Source organism: Trichechus manatus, unplaced genomic scaffold (assembly GCF_000243295.1).
Source record: "Trichechus manatus latirostris isolate Lorelei unplaced genomic scaffold, TriManLat1.0 scaffold00303, whole genome shotgun sequence".
NCBI classification, from domain to species: domain Eukaryota; kingdom Metazoa; phylum Chordata; class Mammalia; order Sirenia; family Trichechidae; genus Trichechus; species Trichechus manatus.
Genome location: NW_004444239.1, coordinates 251,395 through 270,639, shown reverse-complemented (window position 1 = coordinate 270,639; position 19,245 = coordinate 251,395). Strand labels below are relative to the sequence as shown.

At 40.9% G+C, this 19,245-nt stretch overlaps 1 protein-coding gene across 1 annotated transcript in view; it reads right to left on the bottom strand.

Annotated features, from left to right (window-relative positions):
* CNTNAP5 (contactin associated protein family member 5) overlaps positions 1–19,245 on the bottom strand; it is a gene marked incomplete at its 5' end in the record, with an annotated part of 853,982 nt that overhangs the window by 618,838 nt on the left and 215,899 nt on the right. Inside the window, one exon of the mRNA XM_004390491.3 lies at positions 16,764–16,948. Coding sequence (XP_004390548.3) covers positions 16,764–16,948 — 185 coding nt within the window. The remainder of the gene's footprint in view (positions 1–16,763; positions 16,949–19,245) is intronic.

The following is a 19,245-nucleotide window of genomic DNA, read 5'->3' as shown; positions in this document are numbered from 1 at the left end:
ACGTGAGCTGTTTTCTTGATATAATCTCTCTCTATATATGTATTTATACACTTTACTGGTTTTGCTTCTCTAGAGAACCCAGCCTAAGACACTACCCCTTTCCTGATTTTAAATCATGCAGTATCCCCTTGTTCTCTTCAAATGACTGTCTCTTGATCTATACAGTTTCCACATGAGGACAATTAAGTGTCTTGTAATTCCCATTCTTGGTAATGTTGTTCATAATTTGTTATGATCCACACAGCCGAATGCCTTTGCATAGTCAGTAAACCACGGGTAAACATCTTTCTGGTAGTCTCTGTTTTCAGCCAGGACCCATCTGACATCAGCAATGCTATCCTTCATTCTACGTTCTCTTCAGAATCTGGCTTAAATTTCTGGCAGTTGCCCGTTGATGTACTGCTGCAACTGTTTCTGAATGATCTTCAGCAAACTTTTTCTTGCCTGTGATATTAATGATATTGTTTGACAATTTCCACAGTCTATAGGATCTTCTTTTTTTTGGAATGAGCACAAATATGGATCTCTTCCAGTTGGTTGGCCAGGTAGTTGTTTTCCAAATTTCTTGGCCTAGATGAGTGAGCATCTCTAGTGCTACATTAGTTTGTTGAAACATCTCAGTTGGTATTCTGTCGGTTCCTGGAGCCTTGTTTTTTGTCAATGCCTTCAGTGCAGCTTGGACTTGTTACTTCAGTACCGTTGGTTCTTGATCATATGCTACCTCCTGAAATCGTTGAACATCGACCAATTCTGTTTGGTACAGTGTCTCTGTATACTTCTTCTATTTTCTTTTGATGCTTCCTGAGTCCTTCAATATTTTGCCCATAGAATCCTTCAACATTGTGACTCAGGGCTTGAATTTTTTCTTCATTCTTTCAGCTTGAGAAATGTCAAGTGTTTTCTTCCCTTTTGGTTTTCTAACTCCAGGTTTTTGCATATTTCATTATAATACTTTACTTTGTCTTCTCGATCTACCCTTTGAAATCTGTTCAGCTCTTTTACTTCATCATTTCTTCCATTCACTTTAGCTGCTGTACTTTCAAGGGCAAGTTTCAGAGTCTCTTCTGACATCTATTTTGTTTTTTTCTTTTTTTCCTGCCTGTTTAATGACTTCTTGCTTTCTTCCTGTGTGATATCCTTGCTGTCATCCTACAACTCGTCTGGTCTTAGGTCATTAGTGCTCAATGCATCAAATGTATTCTTGAGATGGTCTCCAAATTCAGGTGGGATATACTAAAGTCATACTTTGGCTCTTGTGGGCTTGCTTTGATTTTCTTCAGCTTCAACTTGAACTTGCATATGAGCAAGTGATGGTCTATTCTGCAGTCAGCCCCTAGCCTTTTTCTAACAGATGATACTGAGCTTCTACATTGTCTCTTTCCAGAAATGTAGTCAATTTGATTCCTATGGACCCCATCCGGCCTGTCCACATCTATAGTCACCATCTATGTTGTTGAAAAAAGGAATTTGAGATGAAGAAGTCATTGGTCTTGCAAAATTCTATCATGTAATCTCTGGTATCCTTTCTATCACCAAGCCCATATTTTCCAACTACGAATTCTTCTTTGCTTCATACCTTCCCATTCCAATCACTAGTAATTATTGATGCACCTTCCTTGCATGTTTAATCAATTTCAGACTCCAGAAGTTGGTAAAAAATCTTCCATTTCCTCATCTTTGGCTTTAGTGGTTAGTGCATGTGATGGTTAAGGTTATGTGTCAACTTGACTGGAACACGATTCTCAGTGGTTTGACAGTTAGAATGTAGTTTGGCAGTTGTATGATGATGTGATCACTTTCATGTTGAGATTTGATATAATGTGATCACTTCCATGATGGGATCTGCTGTGATAGCCAATCAGCTGAAAGAGAGTTTCCTTGGTGGTTTGGCCTGCACTGAATATGTAAGTGGACTTTCTGGCAAAGCTCATGGGCTTTTGCTCCCTCTCTATTCTGCAGCTGTCTCCTGTTTGTCTGATTTCCGATTCTTGGGACTTGAGCTAGCAGCTCACCTGAGGTCTTGCCTGCAGATCTTGGAATTTGTTGGTCTTCAAAGCGTGTGAGCAAAAACCCTCCTCTCTGACCTGCCGATCTTGGTTTCACCATCCCCTGTAGCTATGTGTATCAGGGAAAGCCTCCAGCCTGACCCATGTACTTGGGACATTCCAGTCTCTACAACTATGTAAGCCATTTCCTTTTTATAAATCTCTCTCTATAGATATTTATACACTTTACTGGTTTTGCTTCTCTAGAGAATCTAGCCTAAGACAGTGCAAAAATTTGAATCATAGTTGTATTAACTGGTATTCCTTGTAGGCATATGGACACTCTCCTATCACTGATAATTTGTCCTTCTCAGCATAGTAGATCATATGATTGCCCAATTCAGAATGGCCAATACCAGTCCATTCCAGCTCACTAATGCCTGGGATATCGATCTTTATGTGTTCCATTTTATTTTTGACAACTTCCAGTTTTCCTAGATTCATACTTCACGCATTCCACATTGCAATTATTAATGGATGTTTGCAGCCATTTGTTCTCATTTTGAGTTGTGCCACTTCAGCAAATGAAGGTCCCAAAAGTTTTACTCCATCTACTTCATTAAAGTCGATTCTACATTGAGGAAGCAGCGCTTCCCAGTTGTATTTTAAGTGTCTTCCAGCCTAAGGGTCTAGTCTTCGGGCACTATATCAGACAATGTTCTCCTGCTATTCTTAAGGTTTTCACTGACCAATTCTTTCAGAAGTAGATCGCCAAGTCCTTTTTCCTAATCTATCTTTGTCTGGAAGTTCTTCTGAAACCTGTCCACCATTGGTGACCCTGCTGATATTTGAAATACTGGTGGCATAGCTTCCAGTATCACAGCAATGTGCAGGTCACCACAGTACAACAGACTAATGATGAATGATGGCATAACATCATTGTCATCTTGCTGTTTAATATGTAGAGTACTTACTTGTTATGTTTATCACGTATATTTTCTCTCCTGCTAGAATGCAAGCTTCACGAGGGTAGAGATATTTGTTCTTTTCTGATGGCATATTCCAAGCATTTCAAAGGGTACCTGATACATGCTAGATGCTGAGTATTTGTTGAATGTTTTTAAATGTCTTTCTAAAAATAGTAAGCTTTATAAGGACACAGACAATATCTTATTCATGTATGGATATGTAATGCAAAATGGCATGCTTTAGAAATTATAGATCCAACAAATATTTGTTATAAAGGGTCAAACAAGAACACTAGCAGTTTCTTCTCAAGCTGTTTTTGCCTTATTTTCCTTGTTTCTGTCAATTCAACTTCTTTCTTGTCTTACTTTTTACTTTTCTTGTTTGCTTTGTCTTGGCAAATTGCATGGTACATCTTTCATTGCTCTTACCGAAACTAAAACCAAACTTGTTGCTGTTGAGTTAATTCTGACTCATACTGACCCTGTAGGACAGAGTAGAACTGCCATTAGGTTTTCCAAGGAGCAGCTGGTGGATTTGAACTGCTGACCTTTTGGTTAGCAGCCAAGTTCTTAACCACTGTGCCACCAGGGTTCCTCATTGATGTTATTGGTCAACAAAGCCAGGGGCTATATTGCAAAGTTCCACTCACATTCTTAGTGTCTTGGACTACAGAGTCCATCTGGTAACCACAATAGACTTGCTGGTGTCATAGGTAAGTTCCAACTAGATGAATCCCAGGAGAAACCCTGTTTGCATGTTAAGAGTATGAGGCCTTAGAATATGCCACTCTCCCTTCCTTTGATGTTATTCCCTGTCTTTTGTCTGGTACTTGCTTGTCTTTTTTTTTTTTTTTCAGTCTCTGATGTTACCTCCATGGCAATGAGCTCATTCTTCCCTCATTTGATTTTTCTCTGGCCCTATTTAAATTTGATGACTGCCTGTTCTAAAGATTTCTTTTTCTCTCTGACTTGAATTTCTGAAACTTCAGAAGTTTAGAACTTTAGAAGTTTCTCATTTGAGAATATCTGTCTCAGTTCTGTTCTGATAGTCAATTTAGTAATGGAAGGAGTATGAAAAAGGATTCAAACCACTGTTTTCTTTTTCACCTTTTAAAAGTTGAGTTGGCTAAGTGTTGATTGAGCCACATGGAGAGGCCATGCCCCTTCAGGAGTGGCAGACCACCACTGGCCATTAGAATGCTAGTCAAGAGTTGGAGAATCTTCTGCCATTTCAAATAAACCCAGAAATCTAGATTTCCCTATAAATATCTTGATCTTGTAATATTAGCCTGAGTTAAAATGTTAAAAACAAAAATAAAACGTAGGCCGAATGAAAGTTGGCAGGCCAAATCTGTCCCAATGCCACCATTTTATGATTTCACCTCTACTCTGAACTCCCTACGTGGTGCAAACAGTTAAGCACTTGGATCCTAACCACAAGGCTAGAGGTTTGAGTCTACACAGAAGTACCTCAGAAGAAATTTACTTCTGAAAAATTAGTCACTGAAAATCCTATGGAGCACCGTTCTACACTGACACGTGTGGAATCACTGTAAGTCGGAATCCACTTCACAGCAACTGGTTTGGGTGACTCCACTGTGACTTGATCAATGAATGACGGTCTATAATGTCTTTGGACCTTCTGACTTCTATAACCAATATGCTTATAGTGCACATGATGTCTTCTTTTTGTCCCTACTTTGGGGTCACATTATTTTCTTCCCTGATCTAACCTCCTGAGGTTGAACTATGCACTCATATATCTGAGAAATGGACAAAGGAAAGTTGTTTGCAGCATGGACAGAGCTTGAACATGTGAAGTATGGCTTTGAAGGTATATTTGTTAAGGTAGGAGAGTAGAGCATATTTTATTTAACAGTTTGTTAGCTTTAAATATTTAGACATATGGTATGTCGGCCACACTTGTACTCTTGCCTTAGGTTGTACAATATTTGAGTGGGGCCTGACAAACTTTATAGTATTTCATTAATGATTTCAGAAATTTAGCCTAAATTCAGCCAGTCTCAAAATGTCCTATAAGCCACTTCCACTGGAAGTGGTAGGCTAATTAAAACCTACTGCCATCTCCCTGGTGGTGCACATGGTTCAGTGCTAGACTATGGCCAAAAGGTTGGCTGTTCAAACCCATCTAGGATTACCCCAGAAGACAGGCCTGGCTATGTGTTTCAGAAATGTCACGGCCTTGAAAACCGTATGGAGCAGTTCTACTCTGCACACATGGAGTTACCATGGGTCGGAATCCACTAGACAGCAACCAACAACAACTCAAAGAAAACGATTAAGAACACTATGATTTATTCAACTATTGGTCTCTATTTATCCAGAGCAAAAGAGAAAGAACGAAACCAAAGACTCAGAGAAAAGAACTAGTCTACAGGACTAATAGTCTACACAAACCACGGCCTTTTCTACCGAGAGCAGAAGAACTAGATGGTGCCTGGCTATCACTAACAATCGTTCTGATCAGGGCCACAACAGATGGATCATGGTAGAATGGAAGAACAATGTGGAACAGAACTCAAATTCTAAAAGTCCAGACTCACTGGACTGGTTGAGTCTAGATGACTTCCCCAAACTATCGCCCTAAGATACTTTTTAAACCTTGAACTGAAACTGTCCTCTGAGGACACATTTAGCTAAATAACAGATTGGCTCATAAAATAATATCACGCAAGAGTACTCCACATCTTTAAAAAATCATCTATATGAGACCCAAGGGTCAACAATTATTCTAAAGCAAAGATAGAATGGTAACGGAATAGCAAAAAGAGAGGAAAAGGGACATCTAGAACACAATTAATAAGAATGTTGGTACATTGTGAAAAATGTAACAAACGTCACTGAAAATTTGTGTAGTAATTGTTAAATAGGAACCAAATTTGCTGTGTAAACTTCCACCAAAAGCATAGTAAAATATTATTAAAAAAAGAATACTATGATTTTCTTTTAGCTCATGTTAATAAAGCAATAATTTTTTATAATGCTTGTATTGAAATATTCCCTGTATCATATTCTACATGCTTAGTTTACTTTTAATATACATTTTAGAGAAGTTTTTATATCCCATTTCACTCTTGTAAAACTTGAGAAACCACAAAATTAGCATGTCCAGAAATCAGAACAGTCTTAAATTTAAAACTAGAGGAAAAAAATGGCATTGAGGAATGGGATTCTAAGTCTGGTATCCAGCAGGGCCCAAGGTAGGCACAGGGTCAGTGCTTGTATTTCCAGGGATGCTGCTCCCTTGAGAGAGACAGCCTGGTCATCAAAGGAAGCTAAAATCCAGTTTCTGTTACTTAGTGGCTATAAACTTGGGAAAACTCCTCAATTTCTCTTTCTGGGTTTTACATTTGTGATGTAGAAGATAATACCTCCTTCATAAGACTCTTTGGGGGTTAAATGAAATCATAAAATATCACACATAATAAGTGCTCTTCTTCCCCCCGCCTTTTTTGCATCTACTCATTTTCCTTTTCTTTCCTTGATTTTCTTCAGTTCACAATCACCATGCACACCTTCCACTTTAGTCTTGTAACTGGGTTTCTAAAGAAAAGAGGATCAATGAGAATTAAACTACTTCGTGATCTGGACAGCAGCCTCCCTAGTGACCTGCGGTTATTTTGATCACCAAATAAATAGTTTTATTATGTCTTGTCAGTCCTTTAATTTTGTCTGGGTTCTAAGAGAATTGTTCATTAGGCAATGTCAAGCAAAAGAAAGAGTGGAAGCAAGGGGTGGCCTCTGAGCATGGGGGAGTTTTTAGGAAATTCTTAAGGGAAAAAACGGTAGAACATGAACATATACCTTATAATTCACAGAAAGAAAGTTTATTTGTTCATTCATCACATATTTATTGAGTATCTATTATGTGCCAGGCACAATTTTATAGATAAATTTTAGACAAATGTGAAAAATAACAAAAAACAAAACAACTCTACTCTTTGATGAACCTAAATTCTATAGCTGGGGTGCGAGTGATGTTATAGACCAGTAAAAAAAATAAGATACATTAAATACTATATTACAAAGTGATAAGTGCTTTTAAAAAATAAAAAATACAAGGGATGCAATTTTAAAAACAAATATTAGAAATATTTTTTTAAATCATGTATTTTTCTATTGATTCCATTTCTTCTTTAAAAATATGTATTTTTTTGCACAGGTATGTTAGCCTGCCTATAACTAGGACCAAGATGGAATCCCTTATGCTAAGCCCCATGCCAGCAAACCAAGAACAAGCTAGTTTCCATTTCCTGTAAATGCCTGACCTTCCCAGGAGCAGAAACCCAAGTCAACCAACCCACATTTGCCGCCTCAGCTATGGTATATGACCTGCCTGTGAAAGTTCTCCACATGCCGTATAAGGAAAGCAACTTAGACCCAACCAATCATTTTTACCCATTGTTACTTCCTTGTTCTTACACCACTCTGCCCATATAACTCTGGTCTCTTCTGCTTGTCCTTAGGAGCTCTTGTCTGACTTCCTGACCCGAAGCTCTTCCTCCCCATTCATGAAATGCTTGTAAATCTTATTAGTTTGTACACAAATTTAATATTGTGGGAATTTTATTTTTCACAGGTACAAAATTAAGAAAGTTTAAAGGGAAGATTACTTAAGAAGTAAGACTTCCTTCCTTCTCGATGGAAATCTTTTAGTATCATTAGTCTTTTTGTTGTCCTTCCAGAGATTCCGGAAACTCTGGTGGCACAGTGGTTAAGAGCTCATCTGCTAAGGTTGGCAGCTCTAATCCACCAGGAGCTCCTTGGGAACCCATGGGGACAGTTCTACTCTGTCCTATAGGGTCACTATGAGTTGGAATGGACTCGATGGCATTGGGTTTGGGTTTTTTTTTTTTGGTTTACAGAGATTCCTATGCCTATACATGTTTTCAAATCTATTCTTTTTCTATTTTTTAAACACATATACCATTCACACTGCGCTGCACGTTTGTTTTTCTTTTCATTTAACTGTTAATATTGGAGATGTTTTCACGTCAAAACTTGTAGAACTACCACATTCTTTTTAATGGGTACATAATATTTCTGTGTGGGTTTGCGGGTGCGCGCACAAGACAAGGCGATCCCAAGACCAGGGTCTAACTAATTGACTGGTAAAGATAAACCAGCCACTTTTAGATTCAGACTGTTTACTACTTATCAAAAATGAATGGGAGAGGAGCCAAACATTATAGTTCTCATGGTCTCTGTCTCACACACCAAGAAGGACAACAGTTAAACTAAGGGGGTCGGATGACTAACTCTAGCTGCAGGATTTCCTGCTGTGAAAGATATAATACCAGACTGAGCTGATATTATACCCTGAGGAAGGCTGGGCAGAAAGCCCCATACCTCATCAGAACCCGGAGGTGATGAGAAACTATCTCATGTTGTCCCCCGAGGGCAGACACGGAGGCCAGTGGGAGACTTCCTTGGAGCAGCTCTCCACAGAACTTCCTGCTCCTATGTTCCAGGAGAAGCACCCTGCTTCTCAGATGAGCTGTGGTTCGCCTGTGTGGATGCATGCAAGTTTACCAGGGCACCATGGTGGAGCTGCTCCTTGCAAGGCTTACCATCATTTTTAACTAGAGCCTTGTTGATGGACTTTGGGTAATTTCCAATATTTTATTATTCCCAAAGTGGAATATCCTAGTGTATACATCATTGCACTTGTTTGCTTATAACTTTAAGAAAAATTGCTAGAAACAGAAGTGTTGAGATGAAGAGAATGTGTTTCTTATTTGGAAGGACATCGCTCTTTCTTTGATACTGTATTAATTACAGTCCTACCAACAATGTATGAAATAGTTCTGCTTTCCTCATATCCATGCCTACATAGATGATTATGAAGGTTTTTTTTTTTTTTTTGTTAATTCTGATGGGTTAAATATCATTGTAGCATGGATTTCTATTCTTTTTTAAGTAGTGAGGCTGGACCTTGTGTAGTAAGGAATTTGGCCTCATCCAAAGAAAGAGCTGCCCTTTGTCTTAGAATCTGTGGTCATATGATTGTCTGTGTCATTCATGGTGGGCTCCTCAGAGCACGTATGATACTTTATGCTAATGAGGCGGCTCACAGTGGGATCAGCCACACCCAATAGTCTCAGGGTTGGGGCTGGGCCAAGCCAGAAAGACCAACCATGTGATTTAGGGTGGGGTCTTCAGGTCATGTGGTATCAGTGGGCCTAGAGGCTAAGCTCAGTCATTGTGGGCAATTAATCAATCATGCCTTCATAATAAAGCCCCAATAAAATCTCTGGACATTGAAGCTTGGTGAGCTGCACAGGTTGGTAATACCTTGTGTGTATTGTCACACTTGACCCCGGAGAGGGTAACAGGTCTTGATGACAATAGAAGCTTCGTGTTGGGAACCTCCACCCTGAGACTATACCCTACGTGTCTCTTCCTTTGGCTGATTTTCTGTATTTTTTCCCTGTAATAAACCTTTTTTTTTTTTTTTTTCTGAGTATAATAAATGACAGTGAGTTTTTCTAGTGAATTATTGAAACAGAGTAATTCTGGGAAGTCCCTTAACTTGAAGTTGGTATCAGAAGTGAGGGTGGTCTCGTGTGAACTCTTCCCTCTTAGTTTTAGTTGGACCTTCACTCCTTTCCATCAGAAGTCCTGATAGGCTTGACAGTCTGGAGAACTGTGCCTTTAACCTCATAGTTTGGCTAACTCTAGGTAGGCACATTTTCATACACTAGAAAGCCATTTGTGTCTTGTATATGTCCACGTCCTTATCCATTTTTCCATTGGGATACTTGTTGTTGTTTTTTTTTTTAATATTTGTAGGAATGCTTTATTTGTTAAAAAAGTTATAATTTTTTTTGCAAGTACTTTTTTCAGGTTATTGGGGGGAGGGTGATGTCATTATACATGTGTATGTGTGTTTTCTTTGTTTTTGTTGGGGGGCGGATCATGTGGATTTAAAAAATATACATACATATACGAAAGTTGTAATATATTTTATTTCCTGGTTTCTGGAATTTGTTTCATGCTTAGGAGGGCCTCCCCCACTCTTAGATTATAAAAATATTATCTCAAGTTTTCTTCAAATTTTCTATAAAACTTTTCTAGAAGATATATGTACATCCATTTTATTTTAAAATGCTTAGGAAGCTTAATCTAGTCTTTTTTGTATTTTATCAAATGCCATTTCAGAATCCATGGTGTGTTAATATATAAATCACATATTTAAAAAATAATGTGCTTAATATTTGTTTAGCTTGTAAGGTGGCTGTGTCAAACAGGGTCACTGAAAGTCTTGATAAGAAAAGACTTCTTGAATCACAAGGATGTCAGAGAAGTGGGATCTCAGTAAGATTCTATAAATATCTATTGCTTAAAGCCATCTGCTCTGGGTTGGGAGTGAAAGTGAACTGCTGTAGTCTTTTCCAGAAGCATTTGGAGAAAGTCATATGCACTGGGTGATGTGAACTGGGATGACATTCCAAAGAGAAATAAAGGTTCCATATTCTTTCTGGTTCTATTTTTTTTTTTTTTTTTTTGGACAGAAGGTTCTATATGCCTTTGTCTGTGTTTGCCTTCTAGGTGGAAGGGAATCAGACAGCAGTGTCCATCTTGGTGTGCAAATTCCTTCCTAGTTGCCTCCTAGGAAGGCGTCAGACCATTTGATTGATATTCTTAAGGTACGCTAAGATGGAGGGATGAAAGCCACCATGTTTTTTTGCCAGATATTACCACAGTATGCTAAAACTGGAAGAAAATATAGATTTACATAGTATGATTAGCTCCGATGTGATAGGATACAACTGTAGAGCAGCGGTATATGCCCTGACATTGTGGGAAACTGTAAAAATGGCATGGCGTCAGACTTCTTCTAACTTCAGGGGGAGTCAAGAGAATAACTATCATCATCAGCCCAAGGCTGACTCCTATGAGAAGGAGGTCAAGCGTACCTCCAACCTCCAAACTTTGTACCAATTCTGACACCAGTCATTCCTCTCTGCTGGATTTGATAATTCGTTGCAATGGCCACACAGAACTCACAGACCTTACTCACAATTATGGGATCTATTAGAGAAGCAACAAGTTACAATTCAGGATCAGGATCAAGTTGGAAGTAACAGGAACACCCCAGGATACAATTCCTCTATCAGGACAGCTTCTTCTCAGAACCCCTCCTCACCCCTCCGCACCCACCCGCCCACCCGAAGACAGACTTCTCTTGGCCCTCTCAGGACAGGCTTCTCTGGGCTCTGGACTCTGCCGTGCTTAGACAAGTGTTACAGATCTTTCTTTGGCCCTACCAAAAACGCCTGGAAGGTGCTCAGCTCTTTCATTCTATGGGCTGGGAACCCGCTACACTGCCTTATGCCTGTCTCCTGGTTCTGCTGCTGCCTTTTCTCTGCCCTTGGACTCTGCCAAGCTCACTGCCACTTCTCGCCATTTGCATCATCTCCAGTGTTACAGCTCTCTCTGTCTCCTGGGTCTAGGAGGCTCTCAGTACAAGGACCCTGGGTCCAAAGGACATGATCCACTCCTGGCTCTTCCTCTTGATGGTAGTGAGGTGCCCTTCCAACCTCTGGGTTGGCTCCCTTTAAGCCTAAATGGAATGGCAAAACTGACCAATCTGAGCATGCTTGTCCATTTTTCCACTTTTGCTTATCTTGTAATATTCCTTGGATTCAGGCAGACATGGCTCTGGCAGCATGCTTATCCGTTCTCCTACTTTTGCCTCTTTGAATATACGTCAAATAAAACATTTCTTTTTACTTTACTAACAAACAAACAGCAACAAACACACACACACACACAAAAAAAAAAAAAAACACTGACAAATCCCTTGCAAGGGTTCATGCACCTTGTCATGGATTCAATTGTGCCCCTCAAAAATATCTGTCAACTTGGGTAGGTCATGATTCCCAGTATTGTTTGATTGGCCACCATTTAATCATCTGATGTGATTTTCCTATGTGTTGTAAATCCTATCTCAATGATGTTAATGATATAGGATTAAAGCAGTTATGTAAACTCAATCTACAAGATTAACATACAATTTAAGCCAAACTCTTTTGAGATATAAAAGAGAGAAGTGAGCAGAGAGACATGGGGACCTCATACTATCAAGAAACAAGAGCCAGGAGAATAGTGTGTCCTTTGGACTTGGGGTCTCTGCACTGAGAAGCTCCTCGACTGGGGAAGATTGATGACAAGGACCTTCCCCCAGAGCTAACAGAAAGAGAAAGCCTTCCCCTGTAGCTGGCACCCTGAATTCAGACTTTTAGCCTATCAGACTATGAGAGAATAAACTTCTGTTTGCTGAAGCCATCCACTTGCGGTATTTCTGTTGTATCAGCACTAGATGCCTAAGACACAATTTATTTGCATAGTCCCATCCAATCAGTTAGTGGGAGTCACCAGACCATGGCTAGAACAAATATAACAAGTAATTCACTGTACCGTAGACACTGAGGGACTGAACTCAGTCATTCCTGCAACTGGTGCTAACCAAGGCTTGTATGTGCTTATGTGGTCCCACGGCAGAAAGCAAATCAATAAGCTTGATTCTGATTAAGAGCTGGTGGTGTTAAAAAAAAATAGTCCTTAGACTTAAATATCATGTTTAACTTTATCCCTTCCAATAGTTTTTTTTTTTTGTTGTTGTTAGCTATCAGTGAGTTGACCTCTGACTCACTGAGACCCCATGAACAAAGGAATTAAATGCTGCCCGGTCTGCTGTGGTCCACAGGGTTTTCACTGGCTCTTATTTTGGAAGTAGATTGCCAGGCCTTTCATCCTAGTCTGCTGTAGCCTGAAAGCTCCACTGAAACCTGTTGAGCATTATAGCAATATGTTAACTTCCACTGACAGATGGGTGGTGACTGTACATCAGGTGCATTGGCCAGGAATCAAACCCTTGGTGTCCCACATGGAAGGTGAGAATTCTACCACTGAACCATCATTGCCCTGCATTAAAAATAGGCCTTATATTTAAATATTGTGTTTAGTTCTATTCTTTTCAATAGGGGTCCTAATTTTGCTTCCGTGTAATTGAAGTTAAGAGTTCTGATTTTCCGGGTTTTATACAACTGGATAGTAGTTACATGGTGATTAGAACAAAGACTCCTGCCTCCAGTGTTCCTTCCTCTCCACCCAGGCTTCGAGGTGAACTCTTCCAAAGCTGGAGAGATGCATTTGTTCTGAAGACTTCTTCTGATCCATAGCTCTTGTGCTCCAGTATAGCCTATGTCAAACATTGCTGTGACAATCAGTCGGTCTGATCATTCGAGTAAGCTGGCTGCACAACCTGGAAGATGTTCGAATTCTCTGAAGCAGTGGCTGCTTCTGAGGAACTTGTCAAGGTGGGTTTCCTTCCTAGGGAGCACTGTTTATAAGGCACCAAGAATTCAACCACATCCTGAAAAAATCTGTCTCGGCTTCATAAATTGTGTGACATCACTGGGTTTCTTTTCCTTAAATGCTGACGTTCACTATCCTGTCAATGCACCGTGATCTCGTACAGAGGAGACCAGCACATGGCTAAGCAGACATAAGCTTCCAAATGTTACATCAGGTAGTCTGGTGAATGTCAGACCCGTCTCCTAGAGGGAAAGTCCTTGGGGAAGTGGGGAGACTTAAAGATGATTCTGTGTATTCTGTTGTCCGAAAGTTCACAGAGCGAGTCCCTGGGTGGTGCACATGGTGGACATGCTTGGCTCCTTCAGAAAAATTGGAGATTGGCGTCCATCTAGAGGCGCCTTTAAGGAAAGTCCTTGCGATCTCCTTCTGAAAAGTCAGCCATGAACACCCTAGAGAGCACAGCTCTACTCTGACAGGCACAGGGTTGTCACGAGTCAGAGTGGACCCCACAGCAACCGGTTATAAATCAGGTGAGATAGCTCTTTGCTTTGAGGTCATTCCAATATTGTGTGTACTCTTTGCTTTCTTCCATCAGTTAAACACATTGACAAAGGAGAGTGACTGACAGTCATAGATTTCCAGTTAGCACAGCTCAAAAACATCTACTCAGAATCTTGCATTTTGCAATCTGAGTCAAAGAGTGACAAAGTCTCTTTTGAAGAAAATGGACGGCACGTCTTATCAACAGTATGTGAAATTAGGGTTAGAATCAAAAGGAGAGATTCTTCTTATAGCTCACAATAGTGACTGAATGAAAAACAAGTCAGCTCCTAATTCTTCAGTTATTCATCTCTACCCCCACTGTCTTATTATCTATCCCACCAGTGATTAAAACTATCTCCCAACAGGGCTTCCTACAATCTGTCCAGCAATCCTCCTCCCTCCACCACCCACAATTCAATGCTTTACATAGTCTTCAGAGTAATGGTTTTAAAGATTGGTTTTCAAAAATTAGTGTGCATCAGAATCACCTGGAGGGCTTATAAAAGCAGAGTGATGCAGTAGGTCTGTGTGGGGGCTGAGTGTTTGCATGTTTTAACAAGTTCACAGCTGATGCTACTCTGATGGCCCCTGAACCATACTTGGAAAATCACTAGTCTGAAGCATAAAACTGACCATGCCAAAATTTTGCAGAAAACAATTTAGTGGATCATTATCCTTCTATAGCTCTTAAACATGGTCCGCAGGGACTACTATCATCTGTGCCTTACCTAACTCTTATGATTATCTTTCACTATCCTCTGCTTTCAGTGGAGTGTTGATAAAGATTTAAAAACTGGCTGTCTAGGAGGCAGTTTAGATTTAAAAACTTCTTGTACGTGCGTATATATATATGTATGTACATGTACCTGTGTGTGTGTATATACATATGATCTGTAATCAAGACTATTTCGTATTTTGTTATTTATAAATTGTGTGCTATGCATCTTTTGTATCAGTAAAATAATCTGAAGATGCATAGCACACAATTTATAAATAATAACAAGATATGAAATACTCTTTATTGCAAATTCCATATGACAGCTGATTCTCATAGAACACTGTTGTTGGTTTTATATTGAACTCTTGTATCCATAGCCACATAGAGTCTCTGTCATATTATTCTTTGTTGTCTGTTTTTTTATTTCTTTTTACAACACTTTAAAAATCTCCAAGTTATACTTAGCCTGCAGGCTCTACAAAAATAAGGCTGGAGCTGGATTTGGCCTGCAAGTCGTAGTTTGCCAACCCCTGGTCTAGACAATCAACCAAACAAAAAATCAAACCCTGATGTCTGGTGTTTCCCAATATATGTGATGTAAATACTCTCACTGCGGTGGATTTCAAGCTCTCAAAGTGATGTCACTGGCCATGGAGGTGGGAAGAGATGAGCAGATACAATAGACTTAAAAAAACCTCAACAGCACAGATAATCTTGTAATATAGTAAAATAATGAGTTGGTGGTGAGACGTTACCTCGTGGTTAAGCACTTGCCTGTTAACCAAAAGGTCAGCAGTTCAAATCCACCAGCTGCTCCTTGGAAACCCTACAGGGGCAGTTCTACTCTGTCCTATAGCATCGCTATGATTCACAACCAACTTGATTGTAACGGATTTTATTTAATTCTAAGGGCTCTGGATGGCTCAAATGTTTTGCACTTGACTACTAAACTAAAATGTCGGCAGTGTGAACCCACCCAGAGGTGCCAGGGAAGAAAGGCCTAGTGATCTGTTTCCATAAAGATTATAGCCAAGCAAACCCTCTGAGCAGTTCTACTTTGTAACACATGGGGTTGTCATGAGTGGGAATTGACATGATGACGGTGAGTTTTTTTTATTTAATTGTAAGTTCATGTAACTTCATTTTTAATAACGTCTATGTTTATCAGCCAGCTCACAAAATCCCTGGAACTCTAACAATTGGCTGTCATGAGTCAGTACCCACTGGCTCCAACACACCTCTGCCTACCTAGTCTTTAAACTCAAAAAATAGTGAACTGCTTGCCATGTCATGCCCCACGCCCTGGCATAGGATGCTCGCTGGCCTGACATGCCTTTCTGACCTTCCTCATCAGGCTAACCCTTCTCTTCTTTCAAGAGTTGGCAGCACCTCCTGCCGGGAGCCTTCTGCCATTTCTCTCGGTTCAGCCTGTTTTCCACTGTAGCTTTTACCTCTTTGTTCTGCAGTGGCTTATCCCAAGCTTGACTCTACTAGCAGACGATGAGCTCTGCCAGCTCAGAGACTCTGCCCCACTCATGTCTGTATTTCTGTTGCCTAGCACCGAGCCTGGTGTTCAGCACAGGCCCAATATACGTGTTTTGAGCTGAACTGATCTACTGGCCATTGTGGACTGGCTAACTTGTGGCTGCTAGTTTGCAGATCTGGGTGCAGCCTTCCTTGTATTGTAGAGATGGTTCATTTCACTGCTCATTTGCCTCGTCTACTGAAGATTGTGAATGAGTCAAACTTTTGCATAGGAAAGAAGGTGAAGAACAAGTACCTAGAGCACTGATTGTAGATTCCTTTTGATTTGGCGTGTATAATTTCTATATATTCCACTAACCCAGCTAATTGATGTTGTTTTTAAAAAAGGATGATACCTGTAACCAAGACACTGGACAAAGATGCAGGGAGCCTACAAGCGAAAAAACACAAGAAAGAAAAAAGGTATCTGCTGATTTTAAAATGCACACAGTTAGCATGCCCTGTAGGCTACTATTACCTTCAAGGCTGCTCCCTCTCCCACCAAGCTCGCTGCCCAAACTCTCTCCTTGACTCCCTGCCAGGACACAGATGCAGGGGAAGAAACACCCCAGGTTGGATTTGCTGCTTGCGCCACATGCCCTCTCAATTGTGCTTGCGTTTACTGGTTTTCTGACTGCTCTGGGGCCAGGGCACTACAGATGTGTATGGAGAGGCGCTCACCTCATAGTCGATGTCCAGGGCGTCGGCCTCACCCTTGGTGCGGAAGTGTTGTGTGTGCTTGTCCACGGTGAAGTTCACCTGCTTGCCGACCCTCTCGATGAGCACCGAGTGCCAGTGCTGGTCGTCCAGGAGGCTGCCCAGGGTGGCTGAGGGTGGACTGCTGCTGATCCGAGCTTTGCTGTCATCTGTGAAAGGGCGAGGAAGACAGGCTGACATTTGTGCCCAAGGGCAGCCCTGAGAGGTCTGCCAGCAAAGCCAGCTCTCCTTGTCCCACAGGGAATGGATGGTTACCTCCCTGTAGGCCAGAAGAACTCTGGACTTGTGAAGGGATAACGGGCTTTGTGCACAGATTCCAGGACCAACCTGTGGCCACAGAGTAGAACTCCAACTCATAACCACCCCATAGGACAGAGTAGAACTGCCCCATAGGGTTTCCAAGGAGCACTTGGTAGATTCAAACTGCTGACTTTTGGTTAGCAGCTGAGCTCTTAACCACTGGGCCACCAGAGCTCCTTCAGGACCAAATTCTAGGGAAATCGATATACACAACCCCTCCAGATATAAAATTATACATTGGCAGGACATAAGAAATTTAATAATAAAAGGAACTATGTCTTGATATAGTTTCACATGAATATTGCAAATAGGGGTATCATTTTTTCAGAAGAATACAAGTTCTTTGAGTTTGACTGGCTCTTGAGAAAGCAGATCTTGAGTTGTACTTTGGAGACAGGGTAAACTTTGGATGAGTAGAAGGAAGAGAGTAGCCCCAGTGAGTTAGGTAAACCCATGGCCAAAGACAGAGCCCTCGTGGCACAGTGGTTAAGAGCTATGGTTGCTAAACAAAAGGTTGGCAGTTCGAATCCGGTAACTGCTCCTTGGAAACACTATGAGGCAGTTCTATTCTGTCCCATAGAGTTTCTATGAGTCTGAATCAACTTGACAGCAATGGGTTTGGGTTTTTTTGGTTTGGTGGACAAAGACAAAGGTGAAGAAATAATCATTGTAGCTGCCATTTTAGAAAGCCTGCTATAGGAAAGGAACTTAAGTAGGAATTTCATGACATTCATCTTTAATCTTCTAAGGGAAAGTAATTATCTACATATTACAAATAAGGACGGGAACTGAGATGCAGCAGGGTTAAACACATATGCCCAAGGTCACTCAGCTAGTAAGAAGTACAGGCAGAATTCGAATCCAGGTCTGTTTGACCCCTTCCCCTTTGACTTACTCTGCCCCTTCTTCAGTATGGCGTTTATCATGAGTGTTGAGAAGTTAGCCTAAGATGAACTTGGAAGACTCACTCTGGGAGGATGTGAGACATTCATGTGGAGGGGCACATTTTTTCAGTCAAGCCTGCTGGTACCCCATCCTCTTACACCCACCCCTGATTTTATGGAAGTCCCTGGCTGTGCCTTCTGTCAGCAAATTACAGATTTTTTTTTTCCTGCAGAATTTTCCTCAGCCTTAGCAAAATGAACAGTAAAATGCAACTAATTATTACTTATATATAAACTTTCCATTTTTGAATATTTTATGTATTCGGTCCCCTTAGTAACTGAAAGCTAAATGTCTCTCTCCTCTCTTCTGAAGTGTTTTACTAGTGCAGTTGCAACAGCCTGCTCGCTGTGTGACATTCATGGGGCCAGAGCTGCCATTTCCCCTGTAGGCTGCTTCCACCCACCTCCATTATGCTCATAAGTCACTGCTTCCTTCACTGAATAACACTTGGCGGCTTCAGATGTTGGAGGGTGGGGTGCGTGGGGATCAAACTCACAGTAATGAGAAAGCTAGAGGTGGTGAATTACAGCTGACTTTGTTTTGTTGATTTATTCTTTGTATATTTATTCTACAACTTTTGAGTTCTCACTGTTTGTGAGATTAACAGACTGTGCTAATGAAGTAATACTTTTGCTTTTCATTCTTTCTTTCTTCCACCCTCCCACCTTCATTTCCCCCCTTTCTTTTTTCCATCCTTCCTTCATTCCTTCAGTAAGCGGATATTGAAATCTCCCAAGGCTAGTCACTGTGCCAGATAATGGATGAGGGAAATACAGAGTTAGTTAAAAGGCACACTCATTCTCTGAAGGCCTCAGCATGGAGACTCTCAATAAATAAACCAATAAAAAGTGTACTGCTGGCATACAGTTGTGAGTGCAGGGAGCCATGGAAATGAGGGGAGGGGGCTGGGAAGGCCTCCTCAGGGTGTCCTGGCTAGTCTGAGTTTTGACCAGGAGAAAGTGCTCTGTCACTCAGTGAGAGAAGGACTGTGAAGGCCTCCTCTTGGCGACATGGCTGGTCTGAGTTTTGACCAGGAGAAAGTGCTCTGTCACGCAGTGAAAGAAGGGCTGTGAAGGCCTCCTCTCAGCGCCATGGCTGGTTTGAGTTTTGACCAGGAGAAAGTAAGCCCTCACACAATGAGAGAAGCCCCTGTGAAGGCTCAGAAGAGTCAGGGAAACTGGTGGGGGATTCCTCGCAGCAG